Here is a 25,200-nt window from a genome sequence, read left to right as displayed (position 1 = left end):
CTTCCCTGCCCCAGAAGTGACCTGCTCATAAAAGTGTGGCATCGCCTCCCCTGCAGACACCCCCAGAGCCTACAGGAATGCACAGCAGCTTCCCGGGTCACCTCCAGAAGCGACAGGGACTCCTGGGAATAAAGGTGACTCAATGGTATGGATCGGAGGCAGAGGGGTAGAAGTTCCCCCAGAAACTCAGATCCCCAGAGCTAAAGAAACAAAGAAGCCGTGTTGGGAGCTAGGCTCTGCAAAGGAGAGGTATGCCCACTGCAGGGCTGTCTCCTGGTGGTGGGCTAGGCTCTGCAAAGGAGAGGTATGCCCACTGCAGGACTGTCTCCTGGCGGTGGGCTAGGCTCTGCAAAGGAGAGGTATGCCCACTGCAGGCTGTTTCCTGGCGGTGGGCTAGGCTCTGCAAAGGAGAGGTATGCCCACTGCAGGCTGTTTCCTGGTGGGGGGCTAGGCTCTGCAAAGGAGAGGTATGCCCACTGCAGGGCTGTCTCCTGGCGGTGGGCTAGGCTCTGCAAAGGAGAGGTATGCCCACTGCAGGGCTGTCTCCTGGTGGGGGCAAGCTCCTCTGTGCTCACTAACCACCCTGTGCCTGCAACCCTGGACATCACTGCCACCCTCAGAGCTCCTGCTCCTCCAACAGGACAACTAGCTGTCCCAAGTCTAACTGGGACTCCACCTGTTAGAGCTCCCGATTCGGGGTATGGGAGCAACAGTGCTTGGGAAACTCGACCATCCCCTCCTTTTCTATGGAGAGTGGTGAGGAATAATCCACACAGAAAGGAGAGTATGGAGCCCAGCCACATCTCCTGACCTCCCACCTGGCTCTCCCCCCTCCAACATGGACGGTAAAAACTGGGTTTTTCCCATGGTGGATAGCAAGGCATTTCCACAGCCCCTTTCTTGCAAGACCTCCTGGGATTAATTTGCCTCCGAGCATCCTGGGAGCAGAACTATGCCCTGAGATGGACCAGATGCCTTGGGGGTGGGGGCCAGAGAGTGCAGGAGAAAACCAGGCTGAGTCTGGGCTTCATGAAAAGAGGACGTGTCTCAGAGAAGACCCAAGTCACCAGGACTCTGCTATGAAGGCACTGATCAGGTTCTCAGGGGAACCTCCCGCAGGTTGTCATTATTTTTCCCATTTGTCTCAGTACCTGTGACTTTTACTTTCTCCCCAGCCCAACCCCCCAGACTGTGAGCCCCAGGAGCCGGGGCCACACCTGTTTTCCTCTAGAGCCCACGCCTGGTATGTGGCGGGCACTCGACCACGATGAGGTTTTACAGGTGAAAAAACGGAGGCTCAGAAAGGCGGGCATGGAGCTGGAAAGTAGTGTGCTAGGATCTGAACCCAGATGGGTTTCACTCCAAAGCCAGTACAGCTGCCCCTCAGTATCCACATGGACACCAAAATCCTTGGACGCTCAAGTCCTTTATATGATACGAAACGGTATAGTGTTTGTCCATAATCTGTATTTGCATATAGACTACAGTAGGGTACGCCTTACACATCACTCCGTTCACATGAATTCCGTGTAGTGCTCGGTGCACAGCAGATTAGAGATTTGCTTTTGGGAACTTTCTAGGGTTTCCCCCCATCAAAATTATTTTCAGTCCATGTTGGTTGAATCTGTGGACGTGAAATTCACTGATACAGAGGTCCGACTGCCTTTTCCCTGCTGGCCGCTGCACTAGGGACGGGGTAGGGACACTCACCCTGGCCGAGCTGACGGTGGTGGAGGTGCCGTGGCTGCCTGTGGACGAGGCTGTGTCGCTGTAGGAGACCATGGAGTAAGTGTCACCGGTCCCGGGGCCAGGGGGCTGCCGCGCCTTCATCGATTCGATCTCCTGCCTCAACACCAGGTGATCAAAGCGGTTCAGATCTTGGGGAGAAATGGTGCCTCTCACCTCAGAGAGGAGTGAGAACTGGAGGCAGGGACAAGTGGGGCACTCAGTAGGGAGCCCCACCAATGCGCGGACTGGCCACCTGCTACCACAAATTATCTGCATGCAAACTTGACCGCTGGCCTCCCCTCCTTAAACATCAGTGGCTCCCCACTGCCCTTGGGAAAAAGTCCAAACTCCTTGCCCTGGATGCTGGACCAGCATCATCTGACTCCTCCCTGGCACCTCGGCCTGCATGACTGTGATCTCCTAAACCCACGGGAAGCCTCGGCCGTCCCCTGCCCCCCCATTTCTCTCCAAATTGCATTTCCTCTGTGAGTACTCCCCAAATGTATCCAGCCTAGTGGATTCCATCACTCCTCCTCCAGAATCTCAGACTTGCTTAGAGCAAGGTTCTCAAAGCCAGCAGCTCAGCAGTCACTGGGGGCTTGTAAAAACTGCCGGGGGCCTACACCCACCCCCAGATGTGCAGGGTTAACCAGCCAGGGTGGGGCCCAGGCAGAGGCAGATTTAACAGCAGGTGCACAGGGCACGTGCCCTGGGCCCCGACTTCTGAAGGGCCCTGCAAAACCCCAACTTTATACTTTTTTCTGATGACACCAAGTTTGGTTTCATGTGTGTAATTTTAACATTAACAGTACATAATATTTTTTATTTATTTAAAAATATGGTTAACATGTATTTTTCCCTCTTTTTTTTTTTTTTTTTACAGAGACAGAGAGAGTCAGAGAGAGGGATAGACAGGGACAGACAGACAGGAACGGAGAGAGATGAGAAGCATCAATCATTAGTTTTTCATTGTGACACTTTAGTTGTTCATTGATTGCTTTCTCATATGTGCCTTGACCGGGGGGCTACAGCAGACCGAGTAACCCCTTGCTCAAGCCAGCAACCTTGGGTCCAAGCTGGTGAGCTTTGCTCAAACCAGATGAGCCCATGCTCAAGCTGGTGACCTCAGGGTCTCGAACCTGGGTCCTCGGCATCCCAGTCCGATGCTCTATCCACTGTGCCACCGCCTGGTCAGGCTCCCTCTTTTTTTTAAGGGACCCAACATTTTCTTCTGTGTTCGAGGTCTCAACCGACCTTAATCCGCCTCTGGGCCCAGGCATCGCTTTTTTTTTTTTTAATTTTTATTTATTTATTTATTTATTTATTTAATTTATTCATTTTTAGAGAGGAGAGGGAGAGACAGAGAGAGAGAGAGAGAGAGAGAGAGAGAGAGAGAGGAGAGACAGAGAGAGAGAAGGAGTGGAGGAGCTGGGAGCATCAACTCCCATATGTGCCTTGACCAGGCAAGCCCAGGGTTTCGAATCGGCAACCTCAGCATTTCCAGGTCGACACTTTATCCACTGCGCCACCACAGGTCAGGCCAGGCATCGCTTTTTAAGAGCAATCCAGACGATTCTAAATGTGCACTTAGCATGAAAAGCCACTGTGTCAGTGAGTAACCCGATCACAGGGGACTGTCTCCCCGGGGAAGGGGGCTGTGTTGGTCACCGGTCTCTGCTCAGGGTTCAGTTTGGCCTGATTCCTTGTGGTTTCTTAGTAAAGGAGTGAAGGACAGAGGGTGGCAGGGAGGGATACAGAGCCCTTGAGAACTGCAGCCAGATCCCACTGGCTCCCTGCCAGCCTGTCCCTCGCCCAAGGAGGGGTGGCAGGTCACCTTGGCATGGGTGTTGAGAAGCTCAAACAGGGCCATGACGAGGGCCTCCACGGAGACACTGCCGGCGCGATACTCCTCCAGGTAGTAGGCCATGGTGGCCCGCTCCTGCTCGCTCAGCAGGTGCCGCGCCTGCTCCTCCAGCAGCACGCGCGTCTGGTTCCCCAGGCTGCTCAGTGTCACCTGGGAGCCGGCCGGCCCCTTGTAGAATCCCAGCTGAAAGACAGGAAGCCAGAGCTGCTCAGTGTCACCTGGGAGCCGGGGGCCAGGCCGGGCCGGCGACCACCCTGCCGAGGGAGGCCTTCGGTCCCTCGGTGGTGCCGGCACCGCCCGACAAGCCTGCAGGACACGCTCCCCTGCGCTCTGTGTGCGTGTTCTCCTGCAGTTGAGGCTGCTAATGGTTTGCGTGGCATTTTTACATGTTACCTTATCACATCCTCGGGGCCATTCAGAGGAGGGCAATATTATTAGGGTTCCCATTTTATTCTCTAGGTCAGCGATTTTCAACCTTTTTCCTCCCGTGGCACACAAACTAATTACTAAAATTTTGTAGCATGCCAAAAAATATACTTTTTTGCCAATCTCACAAAAAATAGGTTTAATGTTGATTCATTCACACTGGACAGCTATTGTGTTGGCTGTTATTGTTTTATTTGACAATCTAAGGGCAAAGAGGTCAGTGCCTCTGACTATATAGTCAGCTACTGCATGTTTAAAAAATTCTTACGGCACACCCAGGGTGTCGTGGCACACCGGTTGGAAAATGGCTGCTCTAGGTTTCAGTATCTCCCTCAGTAAACTGGGGATTGTAGTAACTTTATTTCCAAAACAGAGCTTAGACTGGCACATGCGTCCTCCACCTTCTTCCACCAGAGTCTCTACACCGTCAGCTGTGTCTGAGATGCCCTCCGGTCTCCCTCTGCCTCTCTATGCCACTACACGCAGCTGCTGAAATCATCTTGTAAAAACACACAGCTCCTCGTTCTGCTCCCTGCTTAGCCCCTTCGGCAGCATCTCATCATTTTAGTGGAGAAGCCAAACCTCTTACGTGGCCCACAAGGCCCTGCGCAATCCGGCCAGCCACCGGTTGTCATCCTGGTCCCGACTGCCCCTTGCTCCCTGTACCCCCTCAGATTCTCCCTTCTCCCAACCAGCCACGCCCCCCGCCGGCCACAGGGCTCTGGCACAGGCTGCACCCTCTGACGAGATCAGCCCCCTCCTGCTCCTGCACCGGGCTTCACTCTCGATGACTTCTTCCTAGTATTCAGTTCACAGCCCAGATATCACGTCACTACTTCCGATGGCCTTTGCTCCATCTAAATTAGGCGTCTCATCCGTTCTTCTCTCGTAACGCCTGGCACCTCGTCTTGATGGCAGGGAACGTCCTCTGAGATTAGATATGTGTTGTTTTGTTTGTTTTGTTTCTATGTGGGTCTCCTTCACTGTGGGTGACCTCCATGAGGGCAGGGACATGATCTCTTCTGTTCATTGCTGTTAACCCCGCTGTCTGGGAAGGTGTCAGAGGTGGTGCCCAGAACCTGGTGGCACTCACAGACACGTGTGTAATGAAAGATGGACAGACACACAGTCAGCGGGCTGCCCAAATGAATGAGATCATGTATGTGAGTTGCTCGCACACATACCAGCTCCAGACTCCCCCCACAAGAGCTAAGGAGCCAAGGATGCCTGCGAATGGAGAGCACCCTACCTTGTCTGTCCCTTCTGTGGCGAGGTCCCCAGGAAACCTATCAAGAGAGAAAAGTATGTTCAGCCGCACATCTGAGCAAGGGTAGGGGCAGTATGCAGAGGGATGAGTAAAGCTTTGAGAGAACCGTGGCCTCCACTCGCTGAAGCTACTTAAGAGAACATGAACCCCTGGGCAGATGGGTGGCTCCTGGCCTCCCTGTCAACCCCTGTGGACAGTATTTCTAAAGTCAGGCAAGGCGCATTCCTGAGTAGTTTCCAACCCTATAGGATTAGGCTGGTGATGCCAGGAGAGGAGAGAATAAAGGGGCCACTGACCCGCGGCCTGGCATCAGGGCAGCCCAAGGCGGGGTATGGGGTGAGCTGGAGATGCAACTCTCAGGTGAAGCTCACCTTCACGGAACAAATGTGGGCCCAAGCTGCGAGGATGCTTGATTTTTAAGCAGCAGCCAGAAATCCCATTTTCATTTTAAATGGGAAAGCTGGGATTTCTTCCAAATGTTGGCAACTAATTTTAAAAATGTATAATACTGCACAAGTGAGAAGGAAGAGAGAGAAGGAAACGAGAGCTGCCCGGGGTATACTGGGCCTTGGAGGGGCACCCCCAGTCTGAGACATCTGATGGAAACCCACAGGTGACACATTACAGTATTAGCACCTACCAGCCACCTGGCAACTGCTTCTCATTTTGAGACTTCCAAGACCCTTTCTCCTAGGTAACTCATGAGAGTCTCATTATCTGGGGTGGGGGCAGGGTTTATGACTCACTCTCCCAACGAAGCCACTAAGGCCCCAAAGTCAGTTAAGTGACTTGCCAGAGGCAAATAAAGGACAAGAGCCCTGGATCATGCTGTTCAGCTTTCCATGGGCCACTGGGGCCAGGAGGGGAGAAGGGATGTGCCCAGGGTCACGCACAGGTGGAAGGGACCCTGGTGTCGGGACCCAGGCTCTGAGAACTGATGCAATCTTTACGGGTCAGGACGGGGTGAAGGAATGGGCAAGGGACATCACTGATTTTCAGAAATGGCCCTGGGGTCCTGAGGCTCTGAGTAAGCTGTGTGATCTGACCCTGCTGAGTTCGTGGCGGTGTCCCCAATCCGGGAACTGGCAATCCACTTGGTCTCGTCCACGGTCGTACGGGCGTGGGGCAGCCTCCCGACGTCCTTCACCGTCAGGATGAGGTGCTGCGACGACTTGAGCAGCTTGACCGCCTCGTCATGCAGGATGTTGAGAAAGCTCCGCCCATTCACCTCCAGAATCTGGTCCCCAACCTGCCAAGACCACAGCGCTGTTTGCAGGACGTCAGGGCCCTCATCCCGATTCTCGTCCTGGCCGGCCTGCGGAGGTCACTGAGGCTCAGAGAGGTTATGCGGATGCCTGAGGGATACTCGGCAAGTCAATGGCAGAGACAACCTTCCCACCCCGATCCTGAGCCCGTGCTCCTGTCACTAAAAAAGGCCACCTCTTCTTGAACTAGCAATGGTTTGAGGGGTGGATCCACAGCCAGCTTCCCAAGGGTCCCTTCTCCAGAAAACAAAAGCCATCGCAGAGGCCAGGGTGGGGGAACAAGGCGAATGACGGGAGGCTACTTCCGTTATTGCCTTCGACGGTTCCCCTTCTTGAGCTCTTCCTCGCAAGTGTGCCTTCAGACATAAATAACGTTCTAATTTACTCAAAACAACAAGCAGTACATGAGAAAACCAGCCTCCCGTCAAAGCAATAATGTATTACTTGGCGTACAACAAGCAGGATGTTTTATTTTGTTATATAAAAAACATTTAAAAAATGAAAGGATTAAAAAATGGAAATAAAAACCTAGCCTCTCCCAAAATAAATAGGTGACAGACGTAGTAAGGGTTGAAGAGAAGACGCTATGGTGTGGGGTGGGCTCAGGGGAGGGCTTGTGGCTCGTTGAGACTCGGAGGGTCGGGCGCCTCTCTTCCTGTCCCTGATGGCGGGACTGTGGCCCAAGGCCAGGAGGGGGCTGCCCAGGGTCACTCCCGCCGTGGCCTTGGAGGGCAGCCTCAGAGGGCTCGTTAGTCACGGCTGCTTCTCCTTCTCCCCCGGCTGCCCTGCCTGCTGGTGGCTCATCATCAACCCTTAGTGGGGAATTTCAGCATTTCTCAAAGCAAGATTTAGGAAAGGTGAGCCAAAGGGGAGTTTGGGAGAAAAAAGAGGAGAAAAGAAGATGTGACGATGAAGCTGAGACCCCAAAGCCTGGTCCCCAGTTTCCTGTCTTTCTTTAACACCTCTCCTGTAGTTGCAGAGTCTCCAGGACAGAGGGGTCACAGAGCCAGGCTTCCCGTGTCCGCCCTGCACCAGCACTGACGTGCACAGAGCAGGCCCAGCGCACCTCTGCCTCCACGACCCCACTCAGCGACACTTACTGCACGCCTAGGAGCTGCCAGGCTCTGGGCTGGGGTTCAGTGTGAGCAAGACAGACCCGCTCCTGCTTCGTCGTCGGGCACGGGCTGTTTTGTGCTATCATTCATTGGGCCCAGCACACAGCTGGGAATTCAATAAAAATTCATCAAGTGAATGAAAAGTCAGATGCCCATTCCCCTCCATTCCTAGCTCTGGGACCATTTCTGCCGCAGCCCGTGGGGGACCGGCACATTACACCAGCCTAGAGCCCCGCATTTCAAACCGCTATTTACCAGAGGCTGACTGTGCACCAGGCACCTTCTCCATCCTTTTACATATTTTTCCTCATTTCATACCCACAACATCCTGAAGAGTAGGTATGATTGCTCTCCATCATGCCAGCGAGAAAACGGGGGCTCAGGGAGGTTAAGGAAACTGGTCACAGAACTAGCAGAGGACAGTGAGGATGCACAGCTAGGTCAGGCTGGCCCAAAAGCCTTGGGCTTTCTCCTCCTGGGCTGCTGTCAGGACCTCTGCCTGGGGATGTGTGGCATCTCTTCAAATCCGGCATGTCCAAAGCCACTGACCTGCCGGCTCTCCCAGCCCTGCCCATAGCACCCTGATCTGAAACCCATCCTTCTCATCAACTGCCTTTATTCCCCTGAGTAGATCCTTCGGGAAGTCCCACCCAATCTTCTCCTTCCTCCGTCCTCTGGTCCCTAACATGGGTCCCCTTTTCCACACCTGGGTTCCTGAGCCAGCACCCCTCCTCCAGGCATTTACATCCAAACTGGCCTCAGACCTCGTACTGGGTTCATTTTTCCTCAACTTTCTGCTTTCATGATATCCCTTCTCTCTTAAAAACCTCCAATGACCCGTCACAATCCAGGAGGCAGCAAAGCATTATGGTTAAGGGTTTCAAACACCATCAGACCGGGGTTCAAATCCTGACAGGGTCACTTCCATGCCGTGTGAGCTCAAGCGAATCCCCCAATAGCTTTTGTGCCTCAGTTTCCTTGGGTATAAAAGGGGTTGCTAGCCCAGGACTGTCCTTCAATTTTCTACAGTCATCGGCATCTGTTTCCCCTGCCACCAGCCATATCACAATTCTCTCTCTTTCTGCCTCATGGAGCTCCCTAGTTGAGAACCCCCAGCTCGGCTCCCTGAGAATTTAGGCAGCACCCCCGTCACCCCCGTTGGGCTCCTTGGAAAGAGCCTGGCACACAGCAAGTGCTCGTAAGTGCTGATGCATGGTTTGGATTTTGCCACTTCTCACCTTGCCTTGGCAAAAAGCCCTTCCCAGCCTCCCTCCATTGTCTTCCTCGGATGCCAAGGAGCAGAGCTGCACTGAAGGAGATTGTGGAGAGGGGAGGGCAACTTCTCCCTGCTGGGCCCACTTGCATTCCTCGCTTTCCCTCCCTCCTGGGCAGCAGAGGCTCCGCCTCTCCCCTTTGTCCAGCCGCTCTGCTCCTGCAGCTGGAGCCCAGGTTGCACTTCCCACTGACTGAAGTGCTCTGCCTTCGTTAAGTATTCCTCTCGATAGCTTCGGCTTTTGAGAAGCAAAAGGAATCAATTTTAACCTCCCCCCATGTATGTGATTTCACACCAGAGTTTAATTAAAGGAAGCAGCCTCAGAGACGGGCTATGGGCAAGCAGCCTTTTGTGCACAAGCCTCTCCCTACAGGTCCGGGCCCAGGGAAGGGGGGCCCAGGGAAGGGGGGGGCCCAGGGAAGGGGGGCCCGGGAAGGGGGGCTCAGGGAAGGGGGGCCCAGGGAAGGGGGGCCCCGGGAAGGGGGGCCCGGGAAGGGGGGCTCAGGGAAGGGGGGCCCAGGGAAGGGGGGCCCAGGGAAGGGGGGCCCGGGAAGGGGGGCTCAGGGAAGGGGGGCCCAGGGAAGGGGGGCCCGGGAAGGGGGGCCCAACCGAGGGGAGGACAACTCAGTTCCATAGGCATCTTACCCGGCCCTCCACAACGGGGAGTGGAAGTGCCCCAAACACTGCACGGGATGTGTGAACACTTAAGAGAAGTATTTGTTGTTTATCTGGAGCTCAAATTTCAACGGGTGTCCTGTATTTTTATTAGCTAAATCTAGCAACCTTGGGGTGGGGGTGTCAGTAACTGCAGGCGAATACTCTCTTGGAGTGGGGGCTGATTTCGTGCTATGGTTACCAAACTTCAGTTACCAAACATTCAGAATGCCCAGCACACTTACTTCTGCCTTCTCCTAAGTATTAACATCTGAGAAACCACAGGTTTGCTGTGCTAGTCATATTTCCCTCTCATGCCTGTTAATAAATATGGATTTGTGGCCCTGGCCGGTTGGCTCAGTGGTAGAGCGTCAGCCTGGCGTGCAGGAGTCCCGGGTTCGATTCCCAGCCAGGGCACACAGGAGAGGCTCCCATTTGCTTCTCCACCCCTCCCCCTCTCCTTCCTCTCTGTCTCTCTCTTCCCCTCCCGCAGTGAGGCTCCATTGGAGCAAAGATGGCCTGGGCGCTGGGGATAGCTCTGTGGCCTCTGCCTCAGGCGCTAGAATGGCTCTGGACACAACAGAGCGACGCCCCAGAGGGGCAAAGCATCGCCCCCTGGTGGGCATGCCGGGTGGATCCTGGTCGGGTGCATGCAGGAGTCTGTCTGACTGCCCCTCCTTTCCAGCTTTGGAAAAATGAAAAAAATAAAAATAAATAAAATAAAATAAAATATGGATTTGTGAAGGGCGGGGTGGGGGTCATGTGTGACGCTCCTGGGAAACAGGTGCGAAAAAGGAGTCACACTCGAGAAACCCCAGCTGAATGGAGGGTACGTGAGCCCATCTTCCCCATCTCTTTGCAATCCTTTCCTTTCTTTCTTCTTCCTCCAGGGCCTGTTTTAAAACTGAAGTTCTAGACGGGGCAGGCCTGGGGGTCCCCATGCAGTCCTCTGTGGCATCTGGGTAGGTCTGAGATGCTCCCATTTCTCCGTGTCCTGTTGTCTCTCATACACTCTACTGCTTGGAAAGCTTCCCGTGCTCCAGGAGCCATGTCGGAATGGGTGTCTGCAAGCTCACTGTCTTGTAGAGTTCACACACCAGGTTCAAGTAAATCCAGTACCTCCCTGCTGGTCACAGCAGCCCCTGTGGGGCCAGTGGCCTATGAAGTCCCATCCTTATGGTGCAACGGAAAGACTCCCCTAGTTCTGAAACCAGGCAGCTAAACATAGTAGCTGTGTGGTCCTTCATAGCTCTCAAGTGTAGTCGGAGTCTCGATGTTCCCATCTGTAAAGTGGGTATGACACTACCTACAATTTTTGGTGGCTGCGAGAACAAATGGGATCATTTGGCACAGAGCCTGACACCGTAGGAGAGGCTTTCAATAGCCTTTCCTTCGCTTCCCTTCCAAATGGAGGGGACAGATTGAGATGTCAACTGATTTGCTCCAGGTCACTGGTCCCACGGGAAGTGAATAACGAGCCAGCATCTGAGCCCAGCTTTCCACACCCTTCCTACCAGCCCGTGCACCCTCACCCCAGTGTGTGCGGGAGGCGTTCAGGAACTGGTGGGGGACAGGAGAGATCACCCGCCCAACTCTCCAGTCTCACTTGCATTCACGTCCCCCTTTTCCTGTGGTTTGGGTGATGAACTTGGACATGGCATGCTTAAAGCTACTGATCTGGCTCTTTCCCGCTTAAAAAACAAAAAGTTCTATGCGTTCATTCATTGAAATGCTACTTTTTCTTACCCACCAAATCCAGCTTGCAGTAGGTGACATGGGTCAACAAGGCAAAAAGTAAAGAGGCAAAGATGCTGCGACCACCAGGCCTGCAGATAGGGAGACCAAGGCCCAGAAAGCACAGGGAAGTGCTGGGGCCAACACCCAGACCCGCAGGCGAATTAGCCAAGAAAACACCCACACGGCCGTGAACTCATCGGGACACAACCCCGTGGAGAAAGGAGAGACAGGTGCAGAGAGTGATCGAGTGGCCAATATTGCTCAGCCTGCCATCGGGGTGCCAATGGGGAGGTCACTGAAGGATAAATGGATAAAGGTGGCTTTATTTTATTTGTCATCACGGCACCCTATTTATCACCAGCGGTGGAGGAGCGGAGGGCGGGCCACGGGAATGCCCTTCATCTCAAGGCAGAAGAAGGAGCCCTCCATCATCCACAGCCCATCGAGTGACAGCCTCAGAGTTGGGATGCTCTGAGGAGAGCACGCAGGGACTCCAACTCCAACAAGGACAGGACACTGATTTCCCCTGAAATGAGCCAACTGCAAGAAGCAGGAATTCACTCCCTCTGGGAGCACGGAGGAGGCCCTTGGAGCAGCAGCAACGGCTCAGCAGGCTTAGGAGTGAGCCTGCTCAGTGAAGGGCACCCTCTTACTGCCCGAGACCCAGGGAAAATAATTTTCTCTATCACTCTAAGTCTTCTTTCCTCCAAAACGTGGGCATGGGACCACCAACTGTTACGCAGACTCAGTGAAAGGCCATCTGGTGTGTGGTTGTGAGCACAGACCCAAGAGTCTGCCCTCTGGGTCTAACTAAACCCAGACTCTGCCACTTATCTTGTGACCCTGGGTAATTTCCTTAACCTCTCTGTGCCTCAGTTTCCTTCTCAGGGGAAAGGGAATAGCATCACTGCCTACCTTATAGGTCTCAGGATTAAATGAGTTAATAAACTCTCCACTGGGTCTGGCACATAGTGGTTATTCAATGAATATTCATTAAATGTACACAGGTAAAACAGTATCTAGGATACTTACCCCCTTGAAGCAACCCCTCAATCACTCACCAAACAAACCTTGTGATTCTGCCTGCTGAGTCTCTCAGAGCCACTGCCCAACCTTTCCACCCACCTTCTCCCTGGGCCGTGCCTTCTGCGTCAGCAGACCCACACAAGTTGACCACAGCCATGAGGCACGTGCTGTTACCCCCATTTTACAGATGAGGAAACAGAGGTGGGTGGTGAAGTGACAAGCACTGGATTTGGTCTTCATTCTGCCATCCTGCAAAGCCCCTGCTCGGACCAGTATCAACCTTTCCTTTAAGACACACCAGCCAACCCTTTCTCCATCTCTTACATGACCTCTCAGCTTCTGGCTCCCTGCCGTGCACACAGTAGGTGCTCTGCTCAGGCCTGGTGGAGGGAACTGGAAATCAATGAGCCAAAGAACTTGCGGCAGGATGGCCAGAGGTACTGGGGAGAAACCTGCTGACAACGCCGACCGCGTGCTCACTGGGGTGACAGGAACCTGTCCTCTCAGGGCGCACAGCAGGGCTGGCAGGCTGGGTCAGGGCCGTCCTCACCACCTCCCCCCCCCCCCCCCACGGCTTGACTGAAATGAACTTGTGGCTTCAAATCAGGACCACGCTGACTGCAAACTTAGCACACTGGAAATTCAAATTCTATTAATGAGTTTTATTAAAATTATAAATCTTTAATAGTTTTCCATATCTTTAAGGACTTTTTGGGGGAGTAGGGGTAAAGTGAGCAATGCAGTTTTAATGAGATGTTAGTGTTTCCCAACAGTTCAGGAAGTTAATAAACCTTGTCCATTTTTTTTTAAAGGATTAAGGTAAAAGCTAAGAAGGTTCCCAGAGCAAGCCTAGGGGTGAGGGCAGGGTCTGGGGAGTCCTTCATACAGCCCTCTCTGCTTTAGTGCCCTCACCTGGCAGAACCCCATCAGAAAGCCATGGATGGAAATGGCAAAGCCAAAGTATGTGACTTCCACTATGACTCCTGCTGCCTTCTGGGTCCTTCTGATGCCAGCACACCCGTCATCAGTACTGGCTAACTCTCTATTCAGCCCTCAGTGAAGGCCTGCTCCGACCCCCACGCCACTGATGGAAACGCTGAGGCCCAGAAAGGGGGAAAGGCTTGCTCAAGGGTGAGTCAAGGTGAGAGCCAGAGCAGAGACGCCCTTGCTGAGTCCTTCCCACAGGAGAGTCGGCTTCCAAGTAAACACACCAGAGCAATCACCAAGGTCAGACCCAGGAGGAGGGGCCGCTATCCATGCCCCTGAGTTCCTCACAGCGGCAGCTACCCCATACAATTTAGCTTTAAACTTAACAAGCACCACACAAGGCTTGGGGTGGTGTCCTGTTTTATAGGTGAGGGTAGAGAAGCTCAGAGAGGTAAAGTCACTTGCTCAAGGGCACCCAGCGAGCAAGCAGCAGGGTAGGATTTGAATCCAGCCCCACTGCTCTTCAGAGCCCAGACTTATAAGTGCCCCATCAGATGTTTCCAAGTCACTCTACAGCAGCTCTGTCAAAAGAACTTCACTTCCTGCAGAAACAGAAATATTCTACATCTGTGCTGTCCGAAGCAGCATCACTGCCATTTGAATTTAAATGAATTAAAGTGAAATAAAATGAAAAACCCCTTCCTGCTGTCGCACTGGCTCCACTTTGATAGCCACACGAGACCGGCTGCCGCCATTCCGAGCTGGTGCCTCAGACGGAAGCCCTGACCCCCTCCCACTCCTTCTCCACGTGTCCCTCCAGGGCTCCTGATCTCAGTGTCCAAGACCCCAGCTCCCACATCTGCTGCGCACAGCCTCAAAGCCCACCGAATTTTACCTGCCTTTCCAAAGGCTCTCTAATCTGTTCACTTCCCTCCCCCTCCACGAATCCACCCTGACCCCAGCCACCATGGCCTCTTACCTGGACCACCGTCATGGCCCCCTTGCTTGTACCCTCAGCACCCTCTAACACCCTGCTCTGATGGGTAATTTTATGTGTCAACTTGATGGGGCTCAGGGATGCCCAGGTAACTGGAAACCCTTGGTTGTGGATGTATTTCTGAGGGGTCTCTGGAAGAGGTTAGCCTTTGGATTGGCAGACCGAATAAAGAAGGTTGCCCTCGCTCAGGTGGGTGGGCACCATCTAATCCACTGGGGAGGGCCTGAAGTGAACAAAAGGCCGAGGCAGGGAGAAGTCCCTCTCTCTGATGGAGCTAAGACATCCCTCTTCATCAGCCCCTGGGCAAGCCAGCATACCTGGTTCTCAGGCCTTAGGACTCTGACCAAGATTTACACCACTGGCCACTGATTTGGGGGCCTCTGGACGTGGACTTTCATAACGGACTCCCTGGTTCTCAGGCTTTCAGGCAGGGACTGAATTATACCACCAGCTTAGCTGGTTCTCCAACTTGTAGATGGCGGATGGTTCTCCAACTTATAGGATTTCTCCGTCTTCATAATCACATGAATCAACTACTTTAATACATTTCTTCTTTCTATCTATCCATCCATCCATCCACCCATCCATCCATCCATCCATCCATCCATCCATCCATCCATCCATCCTTCCTAATGGTTCTGTTTCTCGCGAGCTCTAATTCCCTTCCCTACATAGCAAAGGGATCAATTTGATTGATTTGGCTACAAATCTGATCTTGTCATACCTTCCTAAAACTCCCCACTGATGTCTAAGCTCTTTACCTCACCTAAGAGGGGACTTACCATGCTAATCCATCTCATACTCCTCTCCCCAGCTTTTTCCAATCTGTCCACACTTGTCATCTCTCAGTTCTGTGAACAGATGGAGCCCTTTCTAACCTCAGGGTCTTTGTATATGCTGTAGCTCTGCCAAAAGATTTTTCCTTCCATTCCTTACCCTGATAACCCCTGTCCAGCCTTCAAATCTCAGCTCAAATGACACTTCCTCTAAGAAGGGTCGGGAACCTATGGCTCGCAAGACAGATGTGGCTCTTTTGATGGCTGCATCTGGCTCGCAGACAAATCTTTAAAAAAAATAATAATAACGTTAAAAATATAAAACATTCTCATGTATTACAATCCATTCATTTCCTACTGCTCATGTTCATGGTTGTGGGTGGCTGGAGCCAATCACAGCTGTCCTCTGGGACAACACTAAATTTTTATTGGATAATGTGTAATGTACACGGGTTGTTGTATGGCTCTCACGGAATTACATTTTAAAATATGTGGCGTTCATGGCTTTCTCAGCCAAAAATTGGTTCCCGACCCCTGTTCTAAGAAGTCTTCTCTGACCACCCCCTCCAAGGTATTCCTGGTCCCTACCCCAGAGCACCCTAAAGCTCACCCCGCAGTCCTCATTGTGGCATGAGCTCATGCTGGGCTGCAAACATTAAGTTCAGGGCCTGGTGCTGCCTCCTCCTTGCATGGCACAAGGCAGGTATCCCAGAAATACCTGATAGATTCAGTGGACAAGTGAATAAACGGTTAAATGGACAACGAGCAGGCACACACACGAGCAAGCTTGTCCCCTTGCCCCTTCCATTTCTGCAGACAGGCAGGAGACATTTTCCACTGAGGTAAAGGCTTAGTTAGATAAGGCCAGAGCGTGTGGGGATCAGGGCAGCTGCAGCCCAGCTCTAAGCACTGCGGCAGGAAAAAGAACATCCAGGGTTTTTTCAGTCAAATGGAAGGCAGAGAGGTAAAAACACAAACCACAATTTTGTTTCGGCTGGAATTATGCTCTGGAAAATGGTGCACATTTACCCAGCCTCTCACTTTGGAAGAAAGAAAACAGGGGTGAAGGGTAGAGGAGAGATGTCGTGGCCTAAGGCAGCGGTTCTCAACCTGTGGGTAGTGACCCCTGCGGGGGTCGAACGACCAAAACAGAGGGGTCACCTAAAGCCATCAGAAAATATAAAGCCATCGGAAATACATATTTTATTTAAAAATGTATTGTATAATAAATATGTATTTTCCGATGGCTTTAGGCGACCCCTGTGTTTTGGTCGTTCGACCCCCGCCAGGGTCGCGACCCACAGGTTGAGAACCGCTGGCCTAAGGCCTTTTGGTCCAGTGGGGCGAAACTGCCACCTGCTCCAGACACCTGCACGAATCAGCATTCTCAGGCTCAAGCCCATAGCCTTCATATATACAAACAGTGACCAGTCAGAAGACGTGATGGAAGGGGCAATAGAAGAGATGGTAATAAGCTTAAGAAATGTGCAGCACCTATGTGATAAAAACTGTAAACACTCCAAATAGACTCAACAAATAGAAAACAAAACAAAACAGAAAAAACATCCTGTTCTTGGAAAGGATTCAGTAACATTCATATGTCAGTTCTGTCTCAGTTGGAAATTTAATATTATCTGAATAAAAACACCAATAAGCTTTTATTAAATAAGCTGATATTAAAAGATCATGTGAAAAATGAAGCTGCGTGGGGGACGCCTTACGAGCACATTGCAAGGTGCGAGGCGCCAGTCTGCACAGGCTGCGCTGTGTGATTCCAACGAGAGGACACTCTGCGAAAGGCAGATACGGAGACGGTACAGAGATCCGGCTGCCAGGGTTCTGGGAGGAGGGAGGGATGAACAGGTGGAGCACAGGGGACGTTTGGGGCAGTGAGACTACTCTGTGTGATACGGTAATGAGAGATACATGGCATTATGCATTTATCGAAACCCTCAAAATGTACATTAATCACCAAGGGTAAACGCTAGTGTAGATTATGGACTTCAGGTAATAGTACTATGTCAATACTGGCTCGTAGTGTTAACAAATGCACCACTTTAATGCAAGTGTTAATAACTGGGGACACTGAGCGTGGGAAGGGTGGGGAGAGAGGGGCTTTTTGGGAACTCTGTACTTTCTGCTCAATCTTTCTGTTGTTAATCTCAAACTGCTCTAAAAATGAATCTGTTAATTATTTAAATGATCATTTCTTAGTTAAAAAAAAAAATCAGAATGCCAGAATAGCTATGAAAACCGAGGCACCAGATGCTAAAGTCCACTCGACCGCTTCCCTAATTCTACTGTGTGGCACTGACTCCTGAGCCGACAGACTGACAGGGGAACAGACTAGAAACAGGACCAAGGACAGACACCTGCAAACGTACTATATGATGAAGGTGGAGTCACAAATCACTGTGGCAAAGATGGGCTTTTTACTACGCAGCACGGGGACAACTATGTAGCCATTTGGAAAGAGATGAAATTGGATCCGTTTCTCACATCCTACACAAGAGTAAGTGCCAAAGAGATCAATGATCCAAAGGGGGAAAAGTGTATTTACAAGTATTACAAGAAAAAATTCTCTTTATCCTGGGCATAGGAAATGGTTTCCTAAGAGAAATCAGCCTGACCAGGCGGTGGCGCAGTGGATAGAGCATTGGACTGGGACGCGGAGGACACAGGTTCAAGACCGCAAGGTCGCCAGCTTGAGTGTGGGCTCATCTGGTTTGAGCAAAGCTCACCAGCTTGGACCCAAGGTCACTGGCTCAAGCAACGGGTTACTCGGTCTGTTATAGCCCCACGGTCAAGGCACATATGAGAAAGCAATCAATAAACAACTAAGGTATCACAACGAAAAAACTAATGATTGATGCTTCTCATCTCTCTCCGTTCCTGTCTGTCTGTTCCTGTCTATCCCTCTCTCTGACTCGCTCTCTGTTAAAAAAAAAAAATCACAGGGAAAAGCAACCTGGTCTCATCTCTCCAGGAGGAGGAGAACAGAAGCTCCATTTCCACACAGGCTGCAGATGGCTGTTCCAGTCTACCTGAATCATTACCAGCTAGAAGCAGCGGTCATTGGGACTCGGACGTGAGCTGCAAAGTATAGAATTGTGACAACAATTCCAGTGCCATGCGAACTTTTCCTGGATGTGGACTTTTCCTGGACGCCTGCTCCTGTGACAGCTCCTAACAGACTGAACTGGGGTTGGGTTGCATTTGCAGGGATTTGGCATGGTGTTGGGGCCAACTTGGACTTGGTGAACATGTTAAGGACACTACTCTTTTATGGATTCTTGCTGTATTGGCCAAGAGTTTGCTTAAAGGCTTTAATCACTGTAAAAAAAAAAAAAGAAGACTAGATAAAGAAGATGTAGCACATATACACCATGGTATATTATTCAGCCATAAGAAATGATGACATCGGATCACTTACAACAAAATGGTGGGATCTTGATAACATTATACGAAGTGAAATAAGTAAATCAGAAAAAAACAAGAACTGCATGATTCCATACATTGGTGGGACATAAAAACGAGACTAAGAGACATGGACAAGAGTGTGGTGGTTACGGGGGGCGGGGGGAGGGAAGGAGGGAGAGCAGGAGGGAGAGGGGGAGGGGTACAAAGAAAACTAGATAGAAGGTGATGGAGGACAATCTGACTTTGGGTGATGGGTATGCAACAGAATTGAATGACAAGATAACCTGGACATGTTTTCTTTGAATATATGTACCCTGATTTATTGATGTCACCCCATTAAAATAAAAATTTATTTATAAAAAAATAAAATCAGATTCAACAACAAAAAAAGAATTGATAATGAACTAAATAACAGTAAAAAAAAATTAACATTAAAAAAAACTCTGTAAGCAAAAGAAAACGACAATGAAAGAGACAGCATATATAATCACAAATAAAGGGCTAATTAGTCCTAATAAAGAATTCTTAAATTTTAGGGCAAAAAAAAATATATGTATATCCAGCCTGACCAGGCAGTGGAGCAGTGAACAGAGCATTGGACTGGGATGCTGAGGACTCAGGTTCAAAACTCTGAGCTGCCCAGCTTGAGCACAGGCTCACCAGCTCAAGCATGGGGTCACTGGCTTGAGCGTGGAGTCATAGACATGACCCCATGGTTGCTGGCTTGAGCCCAAAGGTCACTGGCTTGAAGCCCAAGGTCGCTGGCTTGAGCCCAAGGTCACTGGCTTGAGCAAGGGGTCACTTACTCTGCTGTAGCCCCCTACCCCTGGTCAAGGCATATATAAGAAAGCAATCAATGAACAACTAAGGAGCCACAATGAAGAACTGATGTTTCTCATCTCTCTCCCTCTCTGTCCCTCTCTCTGTCACAAAAATATATATATCCAAAATCCTAATAGCAAAAAAAGAATAAGACATGAACAGATTACAAAAAAGACATTAAAAGAAGTCCTTAAACGTAAGAAAAGATGTTCAACTTCACTCATAATAAGAAAACTGCAAGATAAAGCTACATCGAGACACTATTTCTCACCTATCAGACTGAAAACAATTGAAAACTTGACAAAGCCCGCCCGCGAGCTTTGGGCAGCCAGGATGCTGGGACATGGCTGTTGGAGGTCAGGACATAACAGCATTCACGGAGTGGAACCTGGCAATACTTTGCAAACTGTGTATGTATTTAGCTTTCGATTCAGAAATCTCACTTCTAGAAATTCACCCTAAAGATATATATCCAAAAGTAAGACGATACGTATGCACGCAGTTACTCATGGCAGCAGGGTTTGTAATTGTAAGATACTGAGAACAACCCCTACGCCCACAGAGGACAGTAGGTGACTAACGTGAGATAGAGCCCCCCAGAGGAGCCCCACGCAGCTGTCAAAAAGAATAGAGACTTCTGTGCACTGACATGAAGTGATTTCCAGGATATTACATCTTAAAAATTAAAGTACGAAAGAGTATCTATAGCGTTCTGCCTTTCATATCAGAAAGGAGAAAGTATTCATGTACCTACTTGTTTTTGCAAAAAAGAAACAGGAATAAAACAAAAACTACTTAGGTTAGTTACCTATAAGGAGTGGGTAGAGGGGACGTAGGAGAAAAGTGACATCGTGAGCCTACTTTTTTTGGTATGATTTTGATGTTTTAATTACTCAAAAAGCAAAATTAAACCAAGAGAGATAGGGGAAGCCTTACTGAATGCCAGAAGAAACAAATGGATCTATTTCAAATGAATAACAGAACTAAGCTAGCCCTGGCCAGGAAGCTCAGTTGCAGGTTTGATCCCAGTCAGAGCACATACAGGAAACAACCAATGAATGTATAACTAAGTGCAACAGCAAATTAATGCTTCTCTCTCTCTCTCTCTCTCTCTCTCTCTCTCTCACCATTCCTCTCTCTCTCTAAAATCAATAAATTAAAAAAACTAAGCTGAAGAAGAAAAATAACTAAGTCAAGTAACCATACTTTGACTCTAAACCCTCAATTTAAAGACAAAATGAATTGCAAGAAATCGGAAACTCAACTTAGTGGTATGCACGAGGCAATTCTGCAACTACTTATGTAAGACTGGGCAAGTGAATAAATATGTTTGACCATCTAGATTAGAACCAAGTACCTCCTAGGGCTAGCACTAAGCTTGGTGTTGGGAATACAGCAAGTACTGTATCAGTTTCGTACAGCTGCTGTAACAAATTACCACAAACTTCATGGCTTCAAAGAATACAAACTTATTATCCTACATTTCTGGAAGTCAGAAGTCCAACACGGTGTCCCTGGGCTGAGATAAAGATGTCAGCAGGGCCAAGTCCTTTCACGGGGCTCTAGGGGACAAGGCACTTCCTTGCCTTTTCCAAGTTTCTAGAGGCCTCCCACAACCCTTGGCTGGTGGCCACATTCCTCCGCCATCAAAGTAGCATCTTCAGGCCAAGATCTTCTCACAGGGCCCACTCTCTGGATCTGTCTTCTGATTGCCTACCCTCACTTTTAAGAACCTTGCGATCCCATTGGGCCAACTTGGATAACCCAGGATCATTCTCCTTCTCAAGGTCAACTGATTAGCAACCTTAATTCCTTCTGTAATCTTAATTCTCCTCTGTCAGGTAACCTAATGTATTCACAGGTTCTGGAGATTAGGATGTAGACATCATTGAGGCTCATTACTCTGCCAACCACATGAGTGGTGCTCCAACATGACAAACTCTTATGGTTAGCCAAACAGAAATGAACACCAAAAAGGCCCCCCTTCTCCAATCTGGGCAAAGAGGGGTTTACAGGGCTTCTGGCACTTTGCCAACTGGAGCACAACCTGACTCAACTTGCTGAGAAATATTTGACCAAATGGTGCAAATACTTTGCAACCTCTAGGAATTAACCCTGAGAAGATCACCATGACTATGCAAAACAAGGAGTTACAGAAATAACTTGGACTCCCTCCTAATATCTAGGAATTGACCAGCTGAATATTGTATGGTATATCTACACAGTGATACTGTCCAATCATAAAACATAATGTTGTAGAATATTTAATAACGTATAATGATTTTTCCCCATTAAACCTTTTTAAATTACAAAACCACCACGAGCATATAGTAAAAACAAACACAGTAAAAAAAGGGGTATATATAAATCATAAAAATCCTGCCTCCCTAAGAGCTCCAACTCTTGAAAAAAACACCACCAGGCCACCTGAAGTGTCGGTCGCCTAGACCAAAACTAAGAAGTAACCCCATTAGCAGTTCCTTGGGCATTCTCCCACGGATTCTCTTAACATACGTAAGCATGTGCAAATAAATGTATTTCCCATCTCAAAAAACAAAAAACAAACAAAAACAGCACAAAAATGAGATCATATAATACTATTCTGTACCTTCAAATTTTTGAAAGGTTTTTCTGACATGAAAGGCTCTTGATGCTGCATTGTCAACAGGGCAGGGAAAGCAACGAGTCTGATCCCAGTTTTGCTGAACGACTTCTATCTGCATCACCGTCACATAAGCACGCCACTCTGGAAGGCGTACACCAGGGGTCCCCAAACTTTTTACTCAGGGGGCCAGTTCACTGTCCCTCAGACTGTTGGAGGGCCGGACTATAAAAAAAAAACTATGAACAAATCCCTATGCACACTGCACATATCCTATTTTAAAGTAAAAAACAAAACAGGAACAAATACAATATTTAAAAATAAAGAACAAGTAAATTTAAATCAACAAACTGACCAGTATTTCAATGGAAACTATGGGCCTGCTTTTGGCTAATGAGATGGTCAATGTGCTTCTCTTACTGACCACCAATGAAAGAGGTGCCCCCTCCGGAGGTGTGGCGGGGGCCAGATAAATGGCCTCAGGGGGCCGCATGCAGCCCGCGGGCCGTAGTTTGGGGACCCCTGGCATACACCAAGACTGTCATGCTGGCTTGCCTTTAACCGTAGTACTTGCAACATCCTCTATAATGAACATGCTTTACTTTTGAATTCAGGTTTTTTAATATTATCCTAAAATTGGCCATCTAATGTGGTCTGCAATGCCCTTTAAAGGGATTGGAAAGGAATATGCCAAAATGTTTCCAGGAGTTACCTTTAATTGGTGAATTTCAGGTAATTTTAATTACAAGTTTTGTCTTACCAGGCGGTGGTGCAGTGGATAGAGCATCCACCTGGGATGCTGAGGACCCAGGTTTGAAACCCCGAGGTTGCTGGCTTGAGCGCGGGCTCACCAGCTAGAGTGCAGGGTCACTAGCTTGAGCGTGGGATCATAGACATGACCACATGGTAACTGGCTTGAGCCCAAAGGTTGCTGGCTTGAAGCCCAAGGTCACTGGCTTGAACCCAAGTTTGCTGGCTTGAGCAAGGGGTCACTGGCTTAGCAGGAGCCCCCCACACTCTCATATGTCAAGGCACATATGAGAAAGCAATCAATGAACAATTAATGTGCCACAACGAAGAACTGGTTCTTCTCATCTCTCTCCCTTCCTGTCTGTCTGGTCCTGTTTCTCTCTCTGTCTCTCTGTCTGTCTCTGTCTCTCTCACTAAAAAAAAGAAAAAGAAAAAGAAAAGAAATTACAAGCTTTTTATTCATGTTTTGTGCTCTCCAAATTGTATATGATGACCATATTGTTGAAGGCAAAAAGAAAATAAAATCCCTAAAAAACAAAGGTAAAAATTTGTGGGGGTTGGGGGTACATCATGACATGAAACATCTCCCTCAATGTTGGGGTCTGGGGGAGAGTGGGGTGTCCTTCCTGTCACAGATAGGCTTGGAGGAGGTTTAACCTCTACTGGAAACCTTCTACTTCAACTTCTACTGGAAAGATCCTCTGAGGTTTCTCTCATTCGTCGCTCCTTTTAAAGACCTTATTTCAGTTGGAATTGAACTAAACACCTGAGTGCAAGTGAATACTTAGGTAAATTATAACTCAGCCGCAAGATGGAAGGTTACCATGCAGCAAGCACAAATTGCCCTTGTGAGAAGTTCTTAATTACATGGGGAAACGCAAGTGAAAAATGCGGGATGCAAAATGGTAGATGCCATATAATGCCAGTCGTGTAGAACACGTACAGAGGACGGAAGGAAAGGAACCACATCCGAAGGCTACCAGACAGAACAGCCCAGACATCCGTCAGCTCGTGAGTGGCGAACAAAACGTGGAGCAGCCGCACAACAGAATGTTCTTCAGCGACAACAGGAATTAATTCCCCGACATACGCTACAACACTGTGTGCAGTGAAAGGAGCCGGACACAAAGCCACATGGACTATGATTCGTTGACATCAGCTGCTCCAAACAGGCAAATCTCAGAGACAGAAATGGAAAGGGACGCTTCATGGGCACAGGAATCTTTCTGGGGGGTAGGGGAGGGATGATAAAACAATTCTGAAAGTAGACTGGTGACGGTTGTGAACATACCAAAAACCACTGCATTGTACACTTTAAAAGGGTCCATTTTATATGTGAATTATATCTAAAAAGAAATATGCTAATAAAGTTTGACTTTGAAAGGTAGGATGTATGGGTCCTTTTACTTTCTGTATGTGTGTGTTTCTTATGTATTGAACCTAGTAGCTGGAAAAAAATTAAAGTTAAAAAGAAATGAAGTTCCCCAAAGAGTCTGGGTTAATACCTATAAAGCAGTGGTCCCCAACCTTTTTTGGGCCACAGACCGGTTTAATGTCAGAAAATATTTTCATGGACCGGCCTTTAGGGTGGGATGGATAAATGTATCATGTGACCGAGACAAGCATCAAGAGTGAGTCTTAGATGGATGTAACAGAGGGAATCCGGTCATTTTTTAAAAATAAAACATCGTTCAGACTTAAATATAAATAAAATGGAAATAATGTAAGTTATCTATTCTTTCTCTGTGGACTGGTACCAAATGGCCCATGGACCGGTACTGGTCTGCAGCCCGGGGGTTGGGGACCACTGCTATAAAGCACAGGCACCCCACGTCGCTAGGCACCCCAGCCTCTGAAAGCTGCTGGCCAAGTGAATGCCCTTACACAATGGGGGAACAGGCTGATGTCAGACCCAGGAAACCAGGCACACCTTCAATGTGCAGGCAATGAACTTGGCACAGCCACATGTGAAGCCAGAAGGGCCACTGATGGATGGTCAGCCACCACGCAGCGCCTCCAAGCCCTTCACTCAGCCACATGGGAGGGAGGGAGTAGGAGAAAGCTCAAGGCCAGCCCCTGCTGACCACCTCTCTCAGGTGGAAAGCGTGGTTTGCAGAGGCCCTGAGTACGTGTTCTCACCTCTTCCTGTGACCAGCCCCCCTCACCTTCCCGCACAGCTGGGCTCCACCTCTAACGAGCCTCCCTATAGAAACTAAGCTTAAGCTTGTTCTTTGGGGCAGTAGCCTGCCTGGCAGCAATTACAGCCATAGCGGGGGCCTCTTTATAAGTCAAAACTCAGCAACTTGAACGTTTGCAATTTATCAAGCACCCACTCAGAGGCCAGTCCACAAAGTCAGCTAAAAAAGGACCCTAGGGAGGATGGAGAATGTGGCACAGCCAGGGGAGAGGCTAAAATAGGCACCCAGCAGGTGCCGGGTTTCTTGGGAAGGAAATCACCGCCCAGCTCCTTGGGAAAGCTGTTTGTCCTCAGTGAGGACTCATCAGCTACCGGAGACTTTCAGAGGTCTTGATGGGCCAGTCTCACCCACCA

General features: G+C 49.6%; 1 protein-coding gene across 4 annotated transcripts in view; it reads right to left on the bottom strand.

The window, feature by feature from the left end:
• Positions 1–25,200, bottom strand: part of WHRN (whirlin) — an 89,899-nt gene that overhangs the window by 22,897 nt on the left and 41,802 nt on the right. For all 4 annotated transcript variants that reach the window (XM_066367332.1, XM_066367333.1, XM_066367334.1 and 1 more), the window contains exons 4-7: positions 6,332–6,534; positions 5,268–5,304; positions 3,563–3,775; positions 1,711–1,920 (exon numbers count right to left, since the gene is read on the bottom strand). In XM_066367332.1, the coding sequence (XP_066223429.1) occupies positions 1,711–1,920; positions 3,563–3,775; positions 5,268–5,304; positions 6,332–6,534 (663 nt within the window). The remainder of the gene's footprint in view (positions 1–1,710; positions 1,921–3,562; positions 3,776–5,267; positions 5,305–6,331; positions 6,535–25,200) is intronic.

This window comes from Saccopteryx leptura, chromosome 2 (assembly GCF_036850995.1).
Source record: "Saccopteryx leptura isolate mSacLep1 chromosome 2, mSacLep1_pri_phased_curated, whole genome shotgun sequence".
Lineage (NCBI taxonomy): Eukaryota > Metazoa > Chordata > Mammalia > Chiroptera > Emballonuridae > Saccopteryx > Saccopteryx leptura.
The sequence above is the reverse complement of the archived record's forward strand: the minus strand, read 5'-3'. Positions and strand labels throughout refer to the sequence as shown.